General features: G+C 32.9%; 1 protein-coding gene across 3 annotated transcripts; it reads right to left on the reverse strand.

Annotated features, from left to right (window-relative positions):
* LOC120353995 lies at positions 1–25,368 on the reverse strand. Of its 3 annotated transcripts, none has more exons than XM_039439679.1 (4): positions 24,887–25,368; positions 8,671–8,758; positions 5,745–5,904; positions 1–1,217 (listed from the first exon to the last, which is right to left on the reverse strand). In XM_039439679.1, the coding sequence occupies exons 2-4, from the start codon at positions 8,756–8,758 to the stop codon at positions 1,163–1,165; spliced, it is 303 nt and encodes a 100-aa protein (XP_039295613.1). In that variant the 5' UTR covers positions 24,887–25,368; the 3' UTR covers positions 1–1,162. The 3 variants fall into 3 exon arrangements, with proteins under 3 accessions (XP_039295613.1, XP_039295611.1, XP_039295612.1); XM_039439677.1 differs by lacking the exon at positions 24,887–25,368 and adding an exon at positions 17,042–17,251; XM_039439678.1 differs by lacking the exon at positions 24,887–25,368 and adding an exon at positions 16,982–17,233.
* Positions 25,369–26,623: the final 1,255 nt, after the last annotated feature.

Below are 26,623 nucleotides of genomic sequence, written 5' to 3' on the forward strand. Positions count from 1 at the left end.
CAGGGTGAGTCATATGTATGGGAACTCTCCATTAAATTGAAGACTGTTGTAGATAATATACTGTAACTTTTAGGATAGGTTATTGGTCAAATACTCCACCTTTTGACGTATAACTGGATTTCAACCCCTCTTAAGAGGTTGAATTAGGGGTTGTAACTCGATTATTTTAAATGTAAACACCCATTGTGTGGTACATCATTTTTAAGGTCTTTCTAAAACATGAAATATGACATCAATAAAAATGTTGTATTATACTTTTATAAAAAATGGAGGCTGATTAAAGTTTTAGTTTCTAAGGAAATGAGGGGTTGTAACTCAAATATTTTGAATATTAACACCCATTGTGTGGTACATCATTTTGAAGGCCTTTCTAAAACATGAAATATGACATCAATGAAAATGTTGTATTATACTTCTATAAAAATGGGGGCTGATTGAACTTTATCAATTATTTCTTTGAAAACTGAAACTTCAATCAGCCACCATTCTGGATAAAAGTATCATAAAAAATTTCTATCAATGCCATATTTCTTGTTCTAAAAAGTCTTTAAAATGATGTACCACACGATCGGTGTTTACATTCAAAATATTCGAAATACAACCCCCAAGTCACCCCCTTATGAAGGGTTGAAATTTAGTTGTACATCAAAAGGTAGAGTATTTGACCAATAACTTATCCTGAAAGTTACAGATTTATATTTACAACAGTCTCCAACTTATTGAAGGGTTCCCATACATATGAATCACTCTGTATGGTTCTCCTTTTTAAGGTTGAAAGGACTTTCTAGTCCTAACTCCGCCTAATAAAGAGTATTTTCATTTCATTTTCATTTCATTTCTCCTGTAAATTACTGAAACATGCTGGAAAATATATCAACTACCTTTTCATTCTATCAGAAAACTCGATGATATATTCTATGGTGTCAACACTTTACACAGAAAATAAGAGTGAGTGAGTACAGTAAAATATTCTATGTTAATGTTAGAAGTGTTTAAGGTAATGCTGTCAATTATTCCATGTTAAAGTGCAAAATTACTCTATGTTAACGTTGTCAATTACTCTATGTCAAGATTATCAATGAATCTATGTTAACGTTGTCAATCACCCATGTTAGCGTTGCCCCTAGTCACTATCACTCACCTCGTGTGGTTCGGAACCTACCTAAATTATGAGTGATCGCTGAGGATTGGCAGTTATGAGGATCGTCACCTCACAGCTAAAAAATTCATCCATTAGAAACTGGAATTTACTGGGAAGGAATGGAAAGCATAGAGATATCCTAATGGAGATATAAAAAGCATCGATTAGAGACTAGAAGATATTGGAAAGATATGGAAATCATGAAGAAGATATCATCTGGAAAACGCATCTAGATTCGTCAATAAGTTGTGAGGATGAATGATAACTCAATTATTGATTTATGATAGTGATAAGATCAGAATTATGATATTGATAAGATCATAATTATGATATTCATAAGATCAGAATGAAATACATGTTCTCAATCTGCACTGTGAAACTGGAAAATAATTTACGCACTCAAATTGAAATAAAATTACAATAAAATTAGAATTTAGAGATAAGAAGAGAAACAAAAATAACTATTATATAAATATTATAAAGAAAATAAAAATCTCAGTACCCTTTTTTTGAAATATTTTATCGCTACATGTTTCGGACATTTATGCCATTTTCAAGTGATTCAAGAGATTTTTATTTTCTTTATATTTATATTACAAGTAGCCTATACAGAAAAGAGATAAAAAAATAACTATTATAGCCTACTGTACTATATAGAAGAGAGAAAAGAATTATCATAATTCTGTAATATATACAGAAGAGATGGAGATGAAAACGACAAGAAAGTGGAGAGAAATAATACTGTAATATAATAGAAGAGGTGAGAAGAGAGAGGAAAATAATTATAATCTGTAAAATAATAGAAGAGACAAGAAGAGAGAGAAAAAAGTGGAAGATGAGAGAGAGAGATCATTGATTTATTTATTACATGCCAGGTCTTGAAGAACATAATTATTGCAGTTATAACATTACATATTATTAAAGAAATGCGAAATTACAAAAAAATATACTTCTAAATATTATACTAAATATACAAAAGAAGTAATTTTATATAAGCAAACTTCTTCTTCTTCTTTTTTCTTCTTCTCTTCTTCTTCTTCTTCTTCTCTTCTTCTTCTTCTTCTTCTTCTTCTTCTTCTTCTTCTCTTCTTCTTCTTCTTCTTCTTCTTGTTCTTCTTCTTCATCATCATCAAACCCTTCTGCCTCTCAGCGTCGGGTTGTTTTGTGCTTTTTATAGATTTGAGCTGCGTTTACACCAAAGTTATTACGGTAACAAAATGTTAATAACTTAATCTTCATAGATTCTATTAGATTGAACATAACTTATCATACACATGATGATCATATGTGTTTGTCAAGTTTCGTTCAATCTGATAGAATCTATGGAAATTAAGTTATTAACATTTTGTTAATAGCTTCGGTGTACACGCAGCTCAAGTTATCTTTAAAAACTTGTGAATAAGCAAACTAAGTTACAAATTTTAAAAGTAGAAACAAGTTATTATAAAGAGAAAAAATAATTGTAATATGGGCTATAGACTAATCATAGCGTGCTGAACAAAAAAGCTTCTATAGTGACGAGGTCCACATTATAATGGCAGTGTATGATCAGCAATGGTATTGCTATCCTTGTCCATCATTCAACAAAGCGGATAGCGCTATCTCTTTCTCGCTTTGATCTGTTGCCAGATCGTCTTTGAGCAATGTTGAGAATTGATAATCAATTAACAAAATATTTCATCTTTATTATGAAATTATTGGAAAATATAATTTCTTGCTTAGTATAATAAAAATGTTTATTGTAAACGAGAATGCACAGTTAATATTACATCATGTATCAGCTACCGTCTATAGAAGGCATTGACAAGACAGAGGTTCGGCAACGCTGTTCTGCTATCTTTCTCCACTGCCATTATAACGTGGAGTACACTATGGCCCAATTTCACCAAAGTTGCTTAAACCGCCGGTTTCGAAACTGTGGTTCCTGGCTGAACAGAAGTTTTGGGACGGATTCAAGGATCCAAAGGTTCAAGAAACCCCACACGTCAACCGGAGCTTACTGTGTGTCCCATCCATGAAAGACACTATTTAAATAAATAAAATATTCAGATTACTACTATGTACTAGGTCAAAAATAAAGGGAGTCATTCTATTCTATTTTACATAACTAACACTGAATAAAGCCGCGTTTACACCAAAGTTATTAACAAAATGTTAATAACTTAATCATTATTAACAAACACATATGATCATCACGTGTATGATAAGTTATGTTCAATCTAATAGAATCTATAAGGAATAAGTTATTAACATTTTGTTAATAACTTTAGTGTAAACGCAGCTTAAGACATACAAAGAATAGACTAGGCCTATTCATATTCCCAGATTTGTAAGAAAAGAGTCCTCATCCATATCAATATTACAAAGAATTCGTGTACTTTGAGATTTTTAATAGATTGAGGAATATTAATCAAGAATTTTGACGGTATTAGTTGGATCAATCCAATATATTTTTCCATTTTTATTTGTTACTTTGACATCATGATAAAAAACACTCATTTGCATGCAAATTTGTGTATTTATTACCATAGCACAAAAAACTTTGTATTTGACAGAAATACACATTCAATAATACATTAATGACTACAATAGACTTTAACCTCAGCAAGTAGATACCCTTTGCTAGTCTTCTACTAATGAACTCTGCATGTGGTTGCCAATTAATTTTTGAATCAAGAAGTACCTAAAAATTCTAAAGGTTCAGTCCCTACTTCATTAATTAAATTTCTATTATAAGTGAACATATCAGATTTTTTCTAGGTTCAATGAGAGATTATTACTAGCACACAAACCATTAAGGAGTAGAGATCAACTAGAACATTTTGTACTCCTGTTTTGGATTTACAACTAAGTTAACTTTGAGATTCAAATCATCAGCAAAAAGAAATCCTACTTTATGAGTACGGTACCTTCTATATTACAAAATTATGTCATTAAATATAGGCTATTAAAGAGTATTGTTCCAAGTATGGAGCCTTAAGAGACCCTATACCTAACCTTTCTGCCCTTATAGAGAACTGACCATCTTTGTAAACAAACTGGTTGCGGTCCTTTAAATATGACATAACCAGATTGATTGATTCAGAATTGCAGCCATAATACCAAAGGCTGTTACCAAGTAGCCTATGTTATGCTTAACAGTATCGAAAGCTTTAGACATGTCATATGGCCTGAAGCTAACAGAAATATCCTTATCCAAATAATCAACAACTCTATTTACTAGACTTGTAACTGCATTACTAGTATTTCTACATAGGTAGCTTGAAGCCAAATTGTCTTTCAGTAAAAATACCAAAGCTTTCAAAATGATTTGATATCTGGTCTAGCATTATGGCCTTGAATACTTTGGATAGCACAGGTACAATTGATAATGGTCTGAAATTCTTCAAGATTTTTTAAACGCATTTTTATGTACAAGTATTACCTTAATGTTTTTCAATACACTTGGAAAAATGCCCTTGCAAACCAAACAGTCATTAAAAAGGTAACTCAAAACTTCACATATATAAGTTGCCTTTTTCTTGTTTCAATAGTTTTTCCAGTGTTGTAAATTAGTTATAGGTATTATTTGTTATAAAAATTATTAGTTATGAAAATTATTCGTTTTTTTCTGTTAATTAGTTTTAATTGGGTATATAATTATAATAGGTAGCTTAATAAGAAACTCATGGAGAAAACGTTAAGTGGAAAAACGTTTAGAGGGACTAGAGGGAGCCTCTGCATATATGTGAACAGTTCTCATTAATCTAATAGATTTTTTTTTAATATTATTGAATGTAAGAAGACATATTATTCAAATAAATTAAAAGAGTTGGAGTGGTTGAAAATAGGAAGCGAATTCAACAATATTTTAATAAACTACTTACTGCCTAATGAATTAGCTAACTAACTCATAGCTAATTCGAAAAAATATCAAAATAATCAACTGAGTATTTAACAACATTTGAAATGACAATACATTAGTATGTGACCTTAACATTCAGCTCTCTACGATTGCAGTACACAGAAACGCGACAGTAGGTAGTGCAATCTAAAACATTTTTTAGGTTATAATCGCCCGTTTTCGAAGGCTGACCGACCAAACTTGGCCGGTCAGTTTGAACTGGAGTTTTCGAAGTCACGTGACCCTAAACGGGTGTGGTGAAATTCGATTCTGTCGGTTACGGCCAAACAGCAGTTTTCATTTCGTTAAACTGTTGGTTTGGTGTTTGGTGAAATCGGGCCTATAAGGCTTAACTCACACTTACGCGACTCAGGTCGAGAAGAGACTCGACTCTAGTGGAGAGCATGTGTTTCCAAATGGTGACACTCAGACCAGTCAATTCTAGTCTCCGCGACGTCACCATTTGAAAACACATGCTCTCCACTAGAGTCGAGTCTCTTCTCGACCTGAGTCGCGTAAGTGTGAGTTGAGCCAAATACATTTTTTGTACAAAGCAAATTTGAATGTGTCCCAAAAATTTGGGGGGCCCTGGGGTGCCAGGGGGCAAAATTTTATAAATAGAAGAGACAAGAAGAATCACAAAAATAATAATAATTCTGTAATATATAGAAGAGATAAAAAGAGAGAGAAAAGTAATTATAATAGTGTAGGTTAACTCACTCAGTGAGGACGCGAGCTCGGCGAAGGGGAGGCTCCACGTTTTCTTCATCGCCATCTTCATCTCTCCTCCTCCTTTTGCCACGACGGGGTGGCGCGGGGGGCGCCTGGGGGGCTAGCCCAAAAGCCATAAGGGCTACGCCCATGACTAGTTGGGGAATTCCTGATAATAACAAAAATATATTTAAAAAAATTATACAAAAAATTAAACAAAGATTATAAAAAAAATATATATATATAAATATACAGTATATATGACAATCATTCCCACCATAGAATACATGACTATATATCATCCCCAACAAAGCTAAGCCAAATATAATTACAAATTAATCTATCATTGTAGTTTAATAAACTTATAGAGGCCGTTGAAAATCACAGAAGTCCGTTGAATTTCACAGAAGTCCGTTGAATTTCAATCGTGATAAAGCCAATCAGAGAGGGCGCTTTCGAAAATAGGCTGTCTGTAATAATCAATTTAATTTAATTCAATTTATCCAATCATATACAAATACAAACCAGGCAATCTCCCAAAACTGATTTAAACCTTAATCATACTTTATTCAGCAAGAAATTATATTTTTCGATAATTTCATAGTGAAGATGAAATATTTTGTTAGTTAATTATCAATTATACATTGTTAAAAGACGATCTGGCAACAGAGCAAAGCAAGAAAGAGATAGCGCTATCCGATTTGTTGAATGATAGACAAGGATAGCAATGCCATTGCTAATCAAACACTGCCATTATAACTTGCACCTCACTATGGCAATATTTATCAGGCTAATAGGCTAACATGTTCCATTCCAAGTTTAAACCAATAGCTGATCTTTTTACTGAGATGGTGACAGATCATAGTATGCTCATCATAAGAAAAAGAAAACAATTAACAATCCATTGTCCATGAATAAATAAATATAATATTATAATACATAAAGTAATGTATGCAAGTGAACTTGTATTTAAGGCTGTTCAGTACACCTTTTTATTTTTATTTAAATTGGATAATCTTTCTCAATATAATTGTTAAGATCATTATAAGAGTGAGAAAAAGTGGCAACTGAAATTTTTAAGTGGTCTAATAAGCGAGTTATGGGTTGTTGAAGTGCTAAACTCTGTTTTCTTTCCAGATCATAAACGGTTTCTAATTTTGCATTGAAGTTTTTTTTTAATACATTCAGTATATCATTGGCTTTGTTCTGATATGCGTTTTTCGTGATTAATTCAAAAACAAACAAGTTATCGAATTTACAGAGAATGTTACTTTTTTATTAGTGAACTATATGGGGAATAAAATGTTTTAGTTTGGAAAGATACACTTTTCTAATTTTTATGAGAAGTTCTAATAATTTAGTATTTAGTCGAAACCGTTTATAATATAATATAATATTATAATACATAAAGTAATGTATGCAAGTGAACTTGTATTTAAGGCTGTTCAGTACACCTTTTTATTTTTATTTAAATTGGATAATCTTTCTCAAAATAATTGTCAAGATCATTATAAGAGTGAGAAAAAGTGGCAACTGAAATTTTTAAGTGGTCTAATAAGCGAGTTATGGGTTGTTGAAGTGCTAAACTCTGTTTTCTTTCCAGATCATAAACGGTTTCTAATTTTGCATTGAAGTTTTTTTTTTTTAATACATTCAGTATATCATTGGCTTTGTTCTGATATGCGTTTTTCGTGATTAATTCCAAAACAAACAAGTTATCGAATTTACAGAGAATGTTACTTTTTTATTTATGAACGATATGGGGAATAAAATGTTACAGTTTGGAAAGATACACTTTTCTAATTTTTATGAGAAGTTCTAATAATTTAGTATTTAGTCGAAACCGTTTATATGATCTGGAAAGAGAACGGAATCTGGAAAGTTAGCACTTCAACAACCCATAACTCGCTTATTAGACCACTCAAAAATTTCAGTTGCCACTTTTTCTCACTCTTATAATGATCTTAACAATTATTTTGAGAAAGATTATCCAATTTGAATAATAAAATGAAGTGTATCGAACATTGGTGCTGCTATTCATTTATTTATTGATATACATGAAATAAAGGCTACTCTACCAGACAGTGCCAAGAAGAGCCTTTTTATACAATAATATTAATAGATAACCATACTATATAATGATAATGAATGGATAAATGAATAATAAAGACATCTTAAAAGGTGAAAAAAATTATGGAAAGAACAATAAAAGAGAACAAGACAAAAAGTAAATCAAAAATTATAGTAATAATGAAAATCAATAATAAAGATAAAGAAAACAAAAAAGTTTCAGCCAGAGCTCATAACATGCTATCCTTGTCTATCATTCCCCAAAGCAGATAGCGCTATCCTTTCCTAGTTCCGAAATGTTCCCACATCGTTTCAAACAATACAAAAATATTATTAAACAACAAAATATTCAATCTAAGTCATGAAAATTCATTATTTGATCATTGAAGCATACATTTCCTTCACAAATAAGATTTTTCATTTTAAACAAGAATGAACAGTTACTGATTGCCATAGTTAAGTCCACGTTATAATGACAGAGAAGGAAGATCGGAGAACATCGTTGTCCATTCTCTGCCTTCTATAGAGGATAGTTATTACAGGTAATCTTATGTAATATTAAGGCCAAGTTGCACAAAAGCCGGTTAATTTCAACTGTGATTAATCTCACGAGAACCAATCGGAAAATGCCTTTTTGATAAGACGTCACACACACACACACACACACACACACACACACACACACACACACACACCAAAACCACTTTTTTGGACTCAGGGGACCTTGAAACGTATAGAAATTTAGAAATTGGGGTACCTCAATTTTTTTTCGGAAAGTAATACTTTCCTTACCTATGGTAATAGGGCAAGGAAAGTAAAAATGAGAAATAAGTTATTTTTGAAATGATTATAATGTTTTTGTTACCTTGCGGCCTTACACGATTATTGCGTAGTGCGTATGGGTGGGGGGGCCTACGAGGCACCACCCTACTGCGTAGCACAAGTCCTTCCATCTGAAAAAGAGACAAATTAATTAACTCATTTATAATTCATCCAACCATTCAACTCTCTACTCGTCTATATCTACAGACAAGTAGAGAATCTGTGCTTAGAACAAGAGCAAATCTCTTCTAAAATGTCTCTCTTACTTATGTCCAGGAAACATAAAAAAGTAGAATAATTGAACGAGCGTTGGCAAGTTCTTATTTTTGACTCAAGGCCAAAGTCGTTGTCTGTCTGTGAGTGTGTATGTTCTACAATAACTTCTGAACAATTTGATCAATCAGCTTCAAATTCTGAACACATAAATATGACGTAAATATGAGAATTGAGATATTTGAATTTTTCAAAGAAGTATAATGGTTTCACTCGCCTTCCTGGTTAAGAAACAGTTTGAATTTTTATTCTATCACTAGAAATAAATTTTCTGGAAAATTCTGATAAGATCCTGTGATGAGGAACTGTAACAACTAATGGCCGGTTTCCGAGCTCGGAATTTAGCTAAGTCCTAGACTTTGAACAGTTGGAGTCAGAAAATTGGCTTTCCAAAAAGGAAGTTGCAGCTTTTATAACAGTAGTCGTAGTTTTTATTTTCTCATTTCTATAATTGGAAACGTTTTCCTTGACGAAATTAGACATTCCTAAATAATTCAAAATAGCTGAAACTTTACACTATTTTCTCTTTATTTTATTTTGTGTTCAATTTTCTAGTTTTTCGAAATTTCATTTAAACGTGAATATAACAATGACTGGGACTTCGCCCCATTTAGGAAAACCAATTTTCTGAATCTAGCTGTTTAAAGTCTAGTACTTAGCTAAGTCCCGAGCTCGGAAACCGGCCCTAAATGTTGTTTAAATTGAGATATTTGTATTTTTCAAAGAAGTAGAATGGTCTACTCGTCTTCCTGGTTGAGAAACAGTTGAAATTTTCATTCGATCACTAAAATTGAAATGTGATGATTATGAGGAGGGGGAGGAGGATAAGGAGGAGTGGTGGAGGAGGAGAGGTGGTGGTGGTCGGAGAAGAGGAGGAGAAAGATGAGAAAGCTGGTGAAGGATGAGGTGAATGAGGAGGAGGAGAAGGAAGAGGATGAGAAGGAGAAAGATTGAGAGGGATAGCGCTAGAAAGACAGAGCAAGTGGAAGTGGAGAAAGACATGGTGGAAGAATGGGAGGTGGTAAATTGTGAAGGAGAAAAGGAGTGCGCAGAGAGTAAAAGAGGGAGGCGGTTGGGGAGGAAGAGAGTAACGAATCGGCCAACAAATTTCAAACAATAACAAGCTCAATAAAATTGTAACTTAAAACTATTGCATCATGTAGAAATCTCTAGATAATTTCGAAAAAAGATTTGACCTGATCATGTCTAATAGATTTGCATTGGTAGTTAATTGTTATTCAAAATATTAAAAAAAATCTTATTGAAAATTCAACCATTTAAAAAAAAATATTTCCAACGATTTACTGATAATAAAGTTGATTATAGTATGAATAGGGTATATTATATTACGTTGAAACGTTGATGAATAATTTCCAATCAATATTTTATTTCTAATCATTGTAGTAATCACTAAAATCTTATTGAAAATTCAACCATTTAAAAAAAATTATTTCAACGATTTACTAATAATAAAGTTTATTATAGTATGAATAGGGTATATTATATTACGTTGAAACGTTGATGAATAATTTCCAGTCAATATATTATTCTAATCATTGTTGTAATCACTTCACTTCTATGGGCTACTTTATTCAAATTAATAAAAACAATATAACAGCTTGTAGAACCCTTTATTTGTTTTTAATATAGGGTAATATAGTTATTGTTACATTGTTTTTATTAAGATTGAAATATTTTTATGAATAATTCACAATTATTACTCTCAGTCACCAATGCAAATCATAGTAGAACATAACGCCTTTCTTTGTGCATTCGAATTATCTAGATATTCCTCAACATGATACTTATAATAATATTGATATAAAAACAAAGCATGCATTAAAAATCGCTACACGAGGGACCCTGATTTCCTTAAACAATTAATTTATGGAGAGTGGAAAACTTCAGGAAAAACCGATCAATCCGATACCCTGATTTTCTCGAACAATTAATTCATGGAGAGTGGAAAACTTCAGGAAAAACCAATCAATCCGATACCCGGATTTTCTCAAACGATTAATTTATGGAGAATGGAAACTCCAGGAAAAACTGATCAATCCAAACTCCGCTAGTTAAGTACTAAGACTAAATAAATAATTTATTGAGTACCGTACTTTTGAAAAACAACGGAAGTTAGTATTAAACAAGGAGAATCTATTACATACTAGGCTATCCATCTCGTGAAAAGTTTTGAAAAAAAATTCAATTTAAATTGGAAATTAGAATCAAACACAACTGACGCACCGTACGATCCTAACAATGTTATTTAAATTTTCACAATGAATAGTAATACTAGAACACATAATAGATAATTGAATAATAACAGAGACAAATAATATAAAAATGATATATTTATTCATTTACATTAACCAATGCACAAATCAGGTACATGATTATAAAATGACCAACAGCCCAAAACTGTTTGTTCCCTTTCCGAATTTCTCTATGATAATAAATTGAACACCAAGAACTAATACACGAGACACGAAAACTATTCGATAATCAACTATTAAAATATGAGAAGTTTGAGAAATAGAAACGAGAAAGCAACATGATCTCTTGAAAATGTACGTATTATAACGCATTTATTATAACGACAATGAACATGGGAGTTTGTTGAGAGATAATTTGAGATAAAATTGAAATTGGTTACTTACGACTCAGCTCACTATTTCGGAAACTAATTCACAAAATGACACAGTCTAGAGCAAACAGCAGAATGAGGACTTGAGGACGAGGAGCTAACGGCCGGCCGGGCATCCACTGTACCAGCAGGTTTGAAATGGAGCGCTGTGATTGGACGAGAGCGATCACGTGGCATGCCCCCCAAGTCACAGGCAAGCCACAACTCATACAAGAGTGGGAGAGTGTGAGAGAGAGGGAATGAGCAGGTTTCCGACGAAATGATGACTTCTCAAGAATTATGTCCGTTGGCGGGAACAAGCATCGAAGTGAGTGAGAAAAAGTTCGTAAAATGATGACTAGTGAAGAATATGACCGTTGGCGGGAACAAATATCCAAGAAAATATCAACTGAAAACAAATCAGTCTGCAGTCGTGCACTCAATTCTTTTGTTGGTTTCTGTAAACTTTTCTACAATAGAATAATATTCATTGGCTCTGAAATCGAATACAAGACGTCAAAGCTCGTTCATCAAACTCGGTACTCCACGTGGAGTGGATTTGGAGCTAGAAAAGGATAGTGCTTTCTGTTTTGTCGAATGATAGACAAGGATAGCAACACCAATGTCAATCAAATACTGCCATTATAACGTGGACCTAAATAATTGTTTCTAGCGAGCTTGCTATTGTTTTGTTTCTTAGAAAGTCGTACGAACAATTAGCGCGGTAGCGCGCGACCCAGCGACAGACCACACACCATGCAAGTAAATAAAGAACAGAAATCAATAATATTCACGGGAGAAACTGAGAATAATGCATGATTTTCGACGCGAAGTTTTGTAGCCAGAGTAAAGAGTGTAATAATATTACAATGCTTCAATCTGCATTCTATTCTTTACTTGTAGCACTGTAAAATCTGAAACAACTCAAATCTGGGCGGAAAAACAGCTAACATCTCCACAGTCAATATTTTATGATTTGGCAACAAAGCAAAGTGAAAAAGAGATAGCGCTATCCACTTTGTTGAATGATAGACAAGGATAGCAATACAATCCCTTATCAAACACCTTCTTGATAAGATTAAGATTATCAATTGATAAGATTATTTTACATAATCTTAGAGTATTCTTCATTCATATTCTTTATTCTTGAGATGCCATTAAACCATTCGTTATCAATTTATAAACGTAAATTATGAATATCATTTTATCCTACTTCTCATTTATGTGAACTCACACGTTACAAAATATTATTTACCTCAATTAGATGATATTTCTTAAATAGTGAGGTCCACGTTATAATGGCAGTGGAGAAAAATAGGAGAAAAACGTTGCCGATCCTCTGTCTTGTCAATGCCTTCTACAGACGGTAGCTGATAAAGGTTTATTGATGTAATATTAACGGTTCATTCTCGTTTAAAATTGTCAATCCTATTATATTTAGCGAGAAATATCTGTATAGACTATATTTTTATAATTGGATATTTATATTTATGGTTATTTATTTATGTTCAACGGATCTCGAAAACGGCTCTAACGATTTTCACGAAATTTGAAACATAATAGGTTTATGATATAAAAATTCGATTGCACTAGCTCTCATCCTTGGGAAATCGCTGAACGACATTAAAAAAGGATAATTTATCGGCTGAAACAGCTGAGACTTTCGTCGTCTGTTGGTAGTGAAAAGTGAGCGAGTGATTCTGTGGAAAATCAAAATATCGCATCCCCGAAATTCATAAGCTGACGTATAGCCAGCTGTAAAATATGAACACGATCTTTTTAGAGAATTTTGTTCTGTTTATCAATAAATAAAAATAACGAGCGAAGCTCGGTGTCCCGATATTCGAATTGAAACGTTGATCAGAATTTCGAAAAAAGAATTTTTATTTCATAATTTTTAAGCATCTCTATGAGAGGCTATCTTCTCAGCTCGAAGATTCCTCCTCATCTATGACCTACAAACGTAGGCCATGCCTTACATATTCCAAATTATTATGGTAGTGGAAAAATAGAATAAAAACTTTGCCGATTATCTGCCTTCTAAAGAGGATATACCAGTATATCTGAATCAATTTAAACTGTTTGAAATAATCAAATAATATATTTTATTCGTCATTAAAAAATACGCTTCAATGATCAATTCCTGTATCCAAGAAGAAAGCTAGGGGAACAGCGTTGCCGATTATTTGCCTTCCCACTGCCCGGTATAGAGGATAGTTCTGAAATTAATTCATGTTCCCTGCCTGTATCCATGAACCATCATAGTGTTCCTGATTATAAAAACATGAAGCTATAGTGGGGTCCACGTTATAATTTTAGTGGAGAAAGAAAGAAGAGCATCGTGCCGATTATCTGCCTTGTCACTGCCCTCTATGGCTGTACTGGTAAATCTGATGTGTTAAATCAGATGTGAAAAATTTTGAAAATTTAAATTTCGTGAATTGAAGAGCTACATGACTCAACCTATTCCGGACTATGTGTTATCTAAATTAGGGAGAGGAATAGCACAAGGTTACCTTATTTTTCCTCTCCATATCATTTTGATGATGTACTTATTTTAAAAATGAATACAGAATAAATTAGTGAAAAATAAAGATGTGTTTCTGACAACAGGACAATCACATAGATACGACCACCCCGTCTTTCGGAGGAGACGATAAGCCGTCGGTCCCGACTAAAAAGTAGTAGTCATCTCTCATCATCATCCCTTTCACTCATCACCCACGTACAAGCCTGAGAACTTATGTGGGCATCGCCCTCAGTATTATTATTTTTATATTACTATTAACTGTTCATTCTTGTTCAAGATAATCAAATATATTTTAATCGTCGGAAAAAATATTTTTCAATGATTGAATTACAAATTAGAGGATAGCTGATACCGGAATATTTGATGTAATATTAACTGTTCGTTCTTGTTGAAAATAATCGAAAAATATAATTGTTGGATTTTGAGTGAATCCTCCACTCTCAACCTAATCAGCCTACTAGTAGTTCTGTGAACAGTAGACCTCACGCAGTATTCTCATCCACAAGTACCTGATTGAAACTATAGAACTTATGGAAATACAGCAATAGACTGGCTTCTCCACACATCTGTGTAATCACTTGTCAGCTGATTTATGATGAATAATTCTATAGTCTGATTTTTACTCTAATATTGGCGTATGAAGGAGCCTCCTTTTCCCTTTTTGTAATATCTTTGAAATGCAAAATTTCCAAAAACCGACGCGCAATTAAAAAAGGAACATGCCCGGTCAAATTTCATGAAAATCTATTATTTCCGCGTTTCGCCGTAAATGCGCAACATATAAACATTTAAACATTAAGAGTAATGAATGCTAAACCGTCGACTTGAATCTTAGACCTCACTTCGCTCGGTCAATTAACTGTTCATTCTTGTTGAAAATAATCAAATAATGTAATTGTTGGATTTTGAGTGAATCCTCCATTCTCAAGCTGGGCTTACACCAAAGTTATTAACAAAATGTTAATAACTTAATCCTTATAGATTCTATTAAATTGAACGAACTTGACTAACACATATGATCATCATGTCTATGATAAGTTATGCTCAATCTAATAAGGATTAAGTTATTAACATTTTGTTAATAACTTTGGTGTAAACGCGGCTTCAACCTAAACAGCCTATAATCTCTGACTTCAGAACAAATTCGGCGCCTCCTTTCTTAAATAGTGGGAGTCGATGATTTCACTGGACCTTTTGTAACTAAGGCCAGCTTTATCAAAGGTACAAAAACCTACAAGGGTTATTTGGCATTGTTTGTATGTCTATCTGTCCGGGTAGTTGATTAGAGTATGTATGTGGGCTCACTACCGATGCTTTTCTAGCGGTTCTGGATATATTTGTCTCAAGAAGAGGTCTACCTAAACATATCCACTGTGATAATGGATTGCATTTTGTAGGCGCCTCATGCAAACTCTCAGAAATACATGAATTTTATTGACCGAGTGAAGTGAGGTTTAAGATTCAAGTCGACGGTTTGGCATTTCTCTTAATGTTTATATGTTCCATATTTACAGCGAAACGCGGTGATAGATTTTCATGAAATTTGACAGGTATGTCCCTTTTTAAATTGCGCGTCGACGTATATACAAGGTTTTTGGAGATTTTGCATTTCAAGGATAGTATAAAAGGAAAAAGGAGCCTCCTTCATACGCCAATATTAGAGTAAAAATCAAACTATAGAAAATTATTCATCATAAATCAGCTGACAAGTGATTACACAGATGTGTGTAGAAGCCAGTCTAGTCTATTGCTGTATAAGGTCTATAGTTTCAATCAGGTACTTGATGAGAATACTGTGTGAGGTCTACTGTTCACAGAACTACTAGTATGTTGCGCATTTACGGCGAACCGTGGCAACAGATTTTCATGAAATTTGACAGGTATGTCCCTTTTTAAATTGCGCGTCATGTATATACAAGGTTTTTGGAAATTTTGCATTTCAACGACAATAAAAAAGGAAAAAGGAACCTGCTTCATACGCCAATAATAGAGTAAAAATCAAACTATAGAAAATTATTCATCATAAGTCAGCTGTCGAGTGGATTATACATTGCATGCCATGGCGCATGCAATTCAATATCTCAATGTAACTTGGTAGAAAAACAGGAGCTGTGTAGACTATTAATTGGATCCCTCATTGAATGCAATTTTTATGTACTATGAATGAACTATTGATTGCGTGCAATAACGCATGCAATTAATAACTAAAATAACAAAGTATTGTCTCTCGAACTTTCTCTGCTTTAAACTCGGGCTGTCCTGTTGCCAGTATGTCTTGAAGGAGATGAGCTTTTGATGTTAGCATTTTTGATACACCAACCCAAACAGCCATTAGCCGTTTTCACACCGATATCTCGCCGACACGACATACAGACAAGATTCACTCTGATGGACAGTATAAGAGGAGGCTGCGGTTTATAACTGCACGAGGTCTACTGTTCACAGAACTACTAGTTTCAAAGAATCAAGATGAAATTCAAACGGCACCATCAAATCGTGAATGGCATTTCAATCCACCTCATGCTCCAAATTTCATGATATACCGAGTTATGACGTCACGATAATAAAGATATTGAATTTACAACATGAAATGCCTTGTACAAAATATGGCGAACATCAAACAACTGAATTGAACACTACAAAAAACTTTGAAATCATTCACTTTTCCCTCCTTCTCTCAATCTAAGGGAGGTAAATGGAACTTTGAGTTGAATAACTTATTAAATGAAAAAGACTAAGGAATTTTCAAAAAACCACAGATTTATTGATACTTAGAAACTAAGTTAAACTGACATTTCTAAGTATCAATAAATCTGTGTTTTTTGACAATTTCTTAGTCTTTTTCATTTCATATGAATAATTACTACAATATCAACTTCTCAACTACACAAAAAGGTAATAACTTATTCAAACAATTGAAACACTCACACGACTCGAACACACTTTTTAACGGAGTAACAACTTGAGACATGAGTTTTGGAAACTTACAAACGAGATTTAAACTGTGATTTTTCTATACTGGTTCATATCCTGGCTCGTGTGGAACAAGCTGTTGGATTTTGAGGGATTACGGGAGACCGCGATTTTACAGGGAGTTCCAGAAAGTAGAAATAATTAACTGTGGCAAGCAGCCATTAATAACCTGCGATTTAGACGGCATTTTGCGACACGGTTCCCGCAGAAGTTGTAGGCAGACTGGAAGAGGTGGTTACTGATAGCTGGTGGCTTGCTAAGGGGAGAGCTTGAGGGGATGCACTATCAAAATATTATCTCTTTTGAAACCTTTTATCAGAGTCAGTTCGATTCTCAACAATTATACAGGGTGATTCTTAATTATGGTGAAATAATTTAATACGTGATAGTAGAGGTAAAAATAAGAAAAAAATTCTTATAAACATATATCCATAAACGCTTCATTAGCGAGCTATACAGAGTGAAAGATTTCGCCCGGAATTCAGTTCCTCTGGTGATGCTGAATTGTTTGGGGACTAGTTTTTGAAAAACGTATGGTGGATTCATATGGAAAAATATCTGAAAAACTGAATAAAACTAGTCTGGAAGCTGTAGTGTGAGTAGTTTTTGAGAAAAAAGTTGAAATATGCAAAAATTCTAAGTGGAAAAACACAGACTTCTCAGTTTAATGCCCAATAACTTTCTTTAATGACCAGTAAATAAATAATTTTTCGCAATAAAAATAGTAGAGAATTTGATTCTGAAAAGAATTATGTAAGATGTGTAAACTAAATTTAAATAAAATGTATTCTTATGTAGTACATTACACCACAAAAATTTGCTGTTTTATGAGGAGAGATCTAATAACTCACAGGCTGTAGCTGATTGCAAATAAAATATTCTTTATTTTGATTGCAAATAAAATATTCTTTATTTTATGAAAAGTTTTATTTTCATAAGAAAGAGAAATATCTAAATGACATTTAACTTATATCAAAATCCACCATAAGTTTTTTTCAAAAACTAGTCCCCAAACAATAATTCAGCATCGGTATATTTCACCAGAGAAACTGAATTCCGGGCGAAATCTTTTACCCTGTATAGCTCGCTAATAAAGCGTTCATGGATATATGTTTATGAGAACTTTTTTCTTATTTCTACCTCTACTATCACGTATCAAATCATTTACCATAATTAAGAATCACCCTGTATTTCATTCGTCAAGGAAATATATGCATCAATGATGAAATAATAAATTTTCAAAACTGAGATTGGATATTTTGTTGATTAATTATATTTCTGCATTGATGGAAAATGTTCTGGCAACGTTGTGGAGCTAGAAGAGGATAGTGCTACCTGCTTTGTGGAATGATAGACAAGGATAGCAACACCAATGTTAATCAAATACCGCCATTATAACGTGGACCTCACTATGGAGATAGTCTCAACAAAGGTCTGGACCACTGGTTCCAATTCTGTAAGGGGGGTTTGGGGAGAGGGTGATCGCCTCAGGGCATCAAATCAAAACCGAGGGACGGGAAATTCCTGGGGGTTTTTAAAGTTTGTGATAAGAGCCTATAATAACGGAACGATAACAGCATCTTTGAAAATTAAGATATTGAAATTTTTGATAACGGTATGATAGTCTACTGGCCTCCCCGATCATGGAACAGTTTAAATTTTTCTTCTATCATGAGAATTAAGTTTTCATGAATGAATTGTGATAAGAGTCTGTGATAACGGAGCGATAACAAAAGTTTTGTGAAAATCCATGTATTTAAATTTTTGAAAACTGTATGACAGTCTACTGGCCTCCCCGATCATGGAACAGTTTGATTTTTTCTTCCAGCACTGAAATTGAGATTTCTAACGATATCATGATAAGAAACAGTGATCAGGGAGCTATAACAAAATCTGTGAAAATTCAGATATTTGAATTTTTGAAAACTGTATGATAATCTACTGGCTTTCCCAATCAAGAAACAGTTAAACAAATTTCTTCCACCATGAAAATGAAGTTTTCGTGAATAATTTGTGATAAGAGCCTGTGATAACGGAGCGATAACAATATTTTTGTGGAAATTAAGATATTTGAATTTTTGAAAACGGTATGATAATCTACTGGCCTTCCCGATCATGAAACAGTTTGAATTATTATTCTTCTTCAATCAAGAAAATTAATTTTTCGTGGGAAATTTGTAATAAGACACATTAATAACACATGGCGATAACAAAATCTGTGAAAATTCAGATATTTGAATTTTTGATAACGATATGATATTACTATTGGTTAGTCGCCTTACCAATCATGAAAAAGATAGAATTTTTCTTTCAACACCAAAATTGAGATTTCTATTAATTTCATGATAAGACACATTGATAACCCAGAGCGATAACAAAATATTTGGAAACTGAGATATTTGAATTATTGAAAACCGTATGATAGTCTACTGGCCTACCAGTTTTTTCCCTAACCAATCATGAAACAGTTCGAATTTTCCTTCTATCATAAAAATTAAGTTTTCGAGAATAACTTGTGATAAAAGCCTATGATAACAAAGCAATAACAGCGTCTTTGAAAATTCAGATATTTAAATTTTTGAAAACTGTATCATAGTATACTCGCCTTCCCGATCTCGGACAAGTTTGAACTTATGCTGATTACAATATTCACTGGCTAGAGATATTTACTGGCAATATATACTGGAGAAAGAGAGAGAAAGTGAAATAGAGAGAATGAGAGAGTGGGGCAGACAAAAAAACGCGAGGTATAGATTGGAAGAATCATCCAAATAATAGATTGGAATGGGTGAGGAGGAACGATAATAAAGTTTCCAGTTTGAAACATCGTTTGTACTTTGAGACATTACCTATACAAAGAGTGAGAGGGGCGAGGGAAAGAGAGATAGAGAGAAAGAGAGCGAAGGATAGGGAAGAGAGTGTGTGTGTGTGAGAGAGTGAGAGAGAGAGTGTGTGTGTGTGAGAGAGTGAGAGAGAGAGTGTGTGTGTGTGTGTGTGTGTGAGGTGGAGTGAGAAAGAATAAGTACAGTACGCGCCTAAATGATTTCAATTGAAATGATGACTATGGAAGAATATTATGACCGTTGGCGGGAACACAGAGTTGGCGGGAATTCATAGTTGGCGGGAACACAGCGAAAATCAACCGATTCTCAACAACACAGTCTACACTGAATCATAATTTTTCTGTTTGTCCGTGCTTTGAAATCGATGCTGAAGTGAGGTCCAAGTTATAAAGGCAGTGGAGAAAGATAGGAAACAAAACGTTGCCGATCCTCTGTCTTGTTATTACGTTATTCTATAGACGGTAGCTGATACAGGTTCATCGATGTAATATTATAATTCTACATTGATCTGGCAACATAGCAAAGCGAGAAAGAGATAGCTTTGTTGAATGATAGACAAGGATAGCAATACAATACAAATCAAACACTGACATTATAATGTGGACTTGACTGTAGACCTTGAACAACATTTCCAGTGTTGGAAAAATATCGTCGCCAGTTGGTAATTATTTCATTAAGCTTGCCGTTCAATGCACTCGTTTCTCAGAAAAACAAGCAGCTGCTAACACAAGTGCGCCGTGCTAATTACCAATAATTGGACCACACACTATGACAGTTGACAAATGAAATCAATAATATTCACCGAGAAACCAACGACAATGCTCTACGCGATGAAACCAAAGCAAGCAGAGAAGCTCAATAATATTCTGTAGGAAAACTGTGAATACTGAATAAATGTTCATGAGAATATTTCAACACTGTACTGCAAGCTGAAAAACTCGAGGCCAGTGAGTCTTTATTATATTGCAAATGATATTATATTATATTGACAGATATATTATATTGCTATATTATACCTGCAAATGACACAAAACTCACAGCTAATACTGATTTTGTCTGCTTGGAGTGAATGAATAATCCATACTATAATAAAGTGTAGAACTGGCTTATACACAGACGGGATAGGGAAATATTATGTTTGACGCTTCATCACGTCTCAACTACTAGACTGATAAACTTTAAATTTTGCTTATAAATTCTTAATTAACCGAGGATGGTTATAGGCCTATTTTCAATTCTTCAAGATTTCATTACGTCATGTTACTATAATAAAGGAAAGAATTACTATAATAAAGGAAAGAACTGGCTTATACACGTACGGGATAGGAAAATATTATGTTTGACGCTTCATCACGTCTGAACTACTGGACTGATAAACTTGTAATTTTGCATATAGATTCTTAAACCTTCATCCGACTTGTTATTAAATATCTATGATTATTTTATATGTAATTTATATAATTATTGACATATGATCGTAGACATATAATGATTGACCAAAGTTGATCTATTACTTTAAGTAATATTTTAATTACTATAAGTATCACCAATACTTTTCGAATTTATTTATTACTGAATTTTGGAGCGATATGATTGGAAAATTTTAATTTTATGTCCTTATATCTTGAGAAATAACAATCGGAAAAATTTTTCCCCCAAGATAATTTTATCATTCTGATGTCTTGAAAGTTTAAGAATCGAAAAACTTTGCAAAATTCCATCAGTATAAAGTTTATTTCAGCCACTGGCAGTCTGTCGGAGTACGGAAAAATGTTATCTAAATTAAATATTCCTCTATTTATAACATAGACTCATAGCACCCTTTAAAATAATAAAACAAGAATACAAATTGTAACTTAACTACTAGCTTCGGTGATCACACCATCGTCAGGCTATAAAAATAAATTTCCAATAAATGTTTACTAATACAAGAAAGTAGCCCTTAATATTCATACATTTCAATAGATATTCCTCATAAATTGAACTTCATAAAACAGTAAACTAATCATTCTCAAGTAATAGTATCCCTCTTCAATGCAACTTAACTATACATAACTTGAACTATACTCAACTAATGAGTTTAAACTTGCAACTTTTCTTCAACCTCAATTTGGATACCTAGTATTATTCCAACAAAATTCGGGGAGGAAAATATTTGGGCTCAGCATTCCGTTACAATCATCACAGTTCAGTTATGTATCAATGAATATTATGTATCAATGATACTTATTTATTTTATTATTTATTTATTAGAACAGTCACATACACGATATTTGGAAAGAGAAACAGGCAATTGCCCAAAACTTCTTCAATTCCTTGATTTTGGCACATAAATAGTCCAAAGTGAGGTTAAGTTTAAGATTTCTGTTTTCACCAGAGATTAACACTCAGAGAATACGTATTCGTGATGTGACTGATGAATTTTGAATTTCGAAGGGTTGATAAGAGCCGGAAATAACACAAAACAATCCGAAAGTTTCAATAATATTGAAATAAACTTGAAAATTTTGAGGAGAAAAACTACTATCACTGCAACTTGGGAAATTCATCAATGAATAAATAATAAATTTAATTCGACGTGGGAAACAGATCATGAAATATGTAACGAAACATCCTAGTATTATTCCATCAAAATTCGGGGAGAAAATATTTGGATTCCCTCCCAACTATCACAGTTCAGTTATGTAATGAATAAAACATATGCAATGAATAAAACATAAAAATGTAATCCGATGTGGCTAACAAATCATGAATAGATGCTTGGGAAATTTATCAATGAATAAATAATAAATGTAATTCGATGTGGGAAACAGATCATGAAATATGTAACGAAACATCCTAGTATTAATCCATCAAAATACGGGAGAAAATATGTGGATTCCCTCCCAACTATCACAGTTCAGTTATGTAATGAATAAAACATATGCAATGAATAAAACATAAAAATGTAATCCGATGTGGGTAACAAATAATAAATAGATAACTTAATAGACTTAAAACGTTGTGGATTTTTGACAACGTTTCAAGTCTATTCAATTATGGAAAATCCCACAACATCATTCACGCTACAAACTTAATCGTAGATACTTGGGAAATTCATCAATGAATAAATAATAAATGTAATTCGATGTGGGAAACAGATCATGAAATATGTAACGAAACGTCCAAGAAAAAATTCCTAACAAGAACAGGCTCAAAAAAATACAAACTTAAAACTATAGCACCATGTAGAAATTTCTAAATAATTACGAAAAGATTTGTCCAGATATATCCAATAGATTTGCAGCGGTGTTTTAATAGTTATTCAAATTGATGTATTTTAATAATTTATTATTTTCACAAGAAAGCAGTGATTGATTGATTGATTATATGCCTTTATTAGGGCGGAGTTAGGACTCCTGGTCCTCCCTACCACACAACCCTCTGAGTGACAGAGAGAAAAACTAAGGATACTCCTTGTTATCTCTCTCCAAAATTTAGATATTAAATACTCCTGAATTTAGTCAATTTTCACTCAAAAACAACAAAAATTTTATCACATATTGTCTATTACTATTGAAACATTACTGGCTAATGAACAATTTCACGTGAAAATTCAACCCTCAGGAGAAAACAGACAGCCTGATGGTTTTGAAGTTTATTTCCGGTACGGTATTCCATATTAATAATGGGCTACTTTCATAAATATCTTTCAACCACAGATGCAAAACAATAGAACATAACGCCTTTCTTTTTGCGCTCGAAATTATCAAGAGATCCCTAACATGGTGCTTGAGATTAAACATAAATCAACAGTAAAAATGGTTCATGAAAATACAAAACATGCATAAAAATTAGCTACTGGGACCCTGGTATGTTTAGCAACATGGGATCGAAAGCTTCTAAATGTATAACAGATATATTTCTTAAGTTATTAACTACTAGAACACTTCCAATTTCATGAAAAGTTTTGTGAAAATGAAAATACGAATTGAAACACGTTCAGTTATAATATTTGTCTAGAACACTTCCAATTTCATGAAAATACGAATTTAAACGTTCAGTTATAATATTTGTCTAGAACACTTCCAATTTCATGAAAATTTTCGTGAAAATGAAAATACTAATTGAAACGATCAGTTATAATATTTGTCTAGAACACTTCCAATTTCATGAAAAGTTTCGTGAAAATGAAAATACGAATTGAAACGATCAGTTATAATATTCGTCTAGAACACTACCAATTTCATGAAAAGTTTCGTGAAAATGAAAATACGAATTGAAACGATCAGTTATAATATTTGTCTAAAACACTACCAATTTCATGAAAAGTTTCGTGAAAATGAAAATACGAATTGAAACGATCAGTTATAATATTTGTCTAAAACACTTTCAATTTCATGAAAATGAAAATACGAATTGGAACGTTCAGTTATAATATTCGTCTAGAACACTACCAATTTCATGAAAAGTTTCGTGAAAATGAAAATACGAATTGAAACGTTGAAGTGAGACGGTGTTTTGGGATAACTTACTACATAACTTACTTTCAATGATAGAAATATCCACACCAATTAGCTAAAAGCTCAGTATTAGAACATTTTAAAGAAATTAATCCACTTTTGAACTAAAAGTAGTTATGCTATTCAATCAAGGTCAAAGTATCTGATTTCTATCGAAGAGTTATTCTTTATTGAATCAATTAAACTATGATAGTTTGATGCTCAGTTTAGTAGATTTACTACTAAATCTACTAAAAATCTATTAATCTATTAATCTGCATAGATTAATAGATTAATCTATTAATCTATAATAGATAGATTACTATCTATCTATTTAGATCTATCTATTACTATCTTACTAAAGAAATTAATCCATTTTTGAACTAAAAGTTATCCAATTTCATGAAGGTCAAAGTATCTTATTTCTATCAAATATGTATCTTTATTGGATTGACTGATCCTATGATTCAAAGTTGGGAAAATGATAGTCTGAAAACGGGAGAGAAAATAATTTGAAATGGAAATTGGGTACTCACGGTATTTCACACGGAAAGTTGAACGAAAGTTGAAAAGTTTGCAGAACAAAGTTGAGATTTGTAGAAACGCACTTGTCACCTTGGTTTACAATCACAAAGCTGAAGTCGCAATGAACGAGTCTACAGGTCCAGCAAGAGCTGCTGACTTGCTGAGGCTTCAACGTCTTCAGCATTTTTATGACGCATGCGCTTTGTATTGAATCGTAGCTCCATAGCTGTGCTGGCACATGAAATGCGCGCGGTTTCATGGTCTCATAGATGCAGCGCGAACTCGAGCGAAACTTCTACACTGCATTCGAATTTGATTATTAAAAGGGCTTTCCTTTTGCTTTCTCTCTTATTTAAATGAGTCGTCCACAATAATTTTGTTTACTTGGTTCGGAGTCCACCTTACTCTGTTGTCATCAGCATAATCATTATCATCATCATCAAAACCGTCATCTTCAAAGGTTTATACAAGAATCTGAACTTCTAATCAACATAAATTAAGTTATTCGGTAGATATCTGTAGCAATATCTCTTAAAAGTATAATAGCAAAATATAATCCTATTTATAATATAGAAAAATATGAAATTAATTTTCGCGAATATCTTTCAATATTCATACCAGTACCAGTAAATGAAGCCTGTTCGAGAGAACAAACTAAGAGTCCAGGATTTTCAAAGTTATCAGCTTATAAAATATAATTTCAGGTACTATTTGGGTTTCTCATAAGGTAATATCTAAACAAATTCAGAAAGAAATATTGAATTATGCGTGATGTCTACTCAATTATTTTGTTACAATAAAAATGAAACATGGCCGCATGGCCTATGACCTGAAGATTTTTTACATCTGTACAGTCACTGTCAAAAGTAAAATAATATGATATATTTCTGATAACATTGCAAAGCTGGAAAGGGATAGCGTTATCTGGTTTGTCGAATGATAGACAAGGATAGCAACATCATTGTTAATAATATACTGTCATTATAACGTGGACCGCACTATAGCCAAGCACAAGTCTAGGTCTTGTGTAGTGATCATCCTCAGCAATATGGAGAAAACACACTGAACTGGAAATTTTTGACAATTCAGCCGGAACCTTATCAATTGTTGAGCGGGTTGCATACTCAGCCCCTTCCTTATCTGATAGCTTTTCTTATCAGTCCAATCAAAATTTTCGGGAAAAAATGAAAAACAGCCACAAAAGAATTTTTCTTGTCGGTACTATATGTATTTTGAGGCGCTGAATCCAAATTTGGTATTTTCTGACACGCCAGAGGCCGGATTCACCCCTAAAAACACCCAAAACCCCTAAATTTTGGAACTTTTTTCAATTTTATCACTTTAGTTCGAAAACCTTGAGGTTTTCGAGAAAAAGCATTCTCTACAAAGTTGAAGACAGTAGAATTTCCAATAAATTGAATGATCGCGCAGTATTCTACGATTATTGGTTCTGGAGATACCGATTTTCAAAGAAGTGGTATTTTTAGGTTTTTTTTTAAATTCTGTGAACTTACTACTCCCACTCTATTCAACCATAGAGAAAGGATAAGCGTAAGTCTGTTTCTGTTTGTCTGTCTGTATCTGTCTCTATTTATGTTTGTTTGTCTCTGATTCATCTTACATACAACTTGAATAATTAAATGTTCAAGTAGCCATATCAAAATAATATTTATTTTAGTGAATTATTATTGAAGAATAGAATATTATATCTATATCTCTATATACGGTATTATAAAAATGAATGTCTG

The sequence above is a fragment of the Nilaparvata lugens genome, chromosome 13 (genome assembly GCF_014356525.2).
Source record: "Nilaparvata lugens isolate BPH chromosome 13, ASM1435652v1, whole genome shotgun sequence".
NCBI lineage: Eukaryota > Metazoa > Arthropoda > Insecta > Hemiptera > Delphacidae > Nilaparvata > Nilaparvata lugens.

Coding starts and splice junctions, on each gene's coding strand:
- LOC120353995 (XM_039439679.1), bottom strand. CDS start 8,758: ATGGAAGGACTTGTGCTACGCAGTAGGGTGGTGCCTCGTAGGCCCCCC. Junction 5,905..8,670: donor TAATCGTGTAAGGCCGCAAG/GTAACAAAAACA, acceptor TGTTATTATCAG/GAATTCCCCAACTAGTCATG. Junction 1,218..5,744: donor CGAGCTCGCGTCCTCACTGA/GTGAGTTAACCT, acceptor TGAATTTTTTAG/CTGTGAGGTGACGATCCTCA.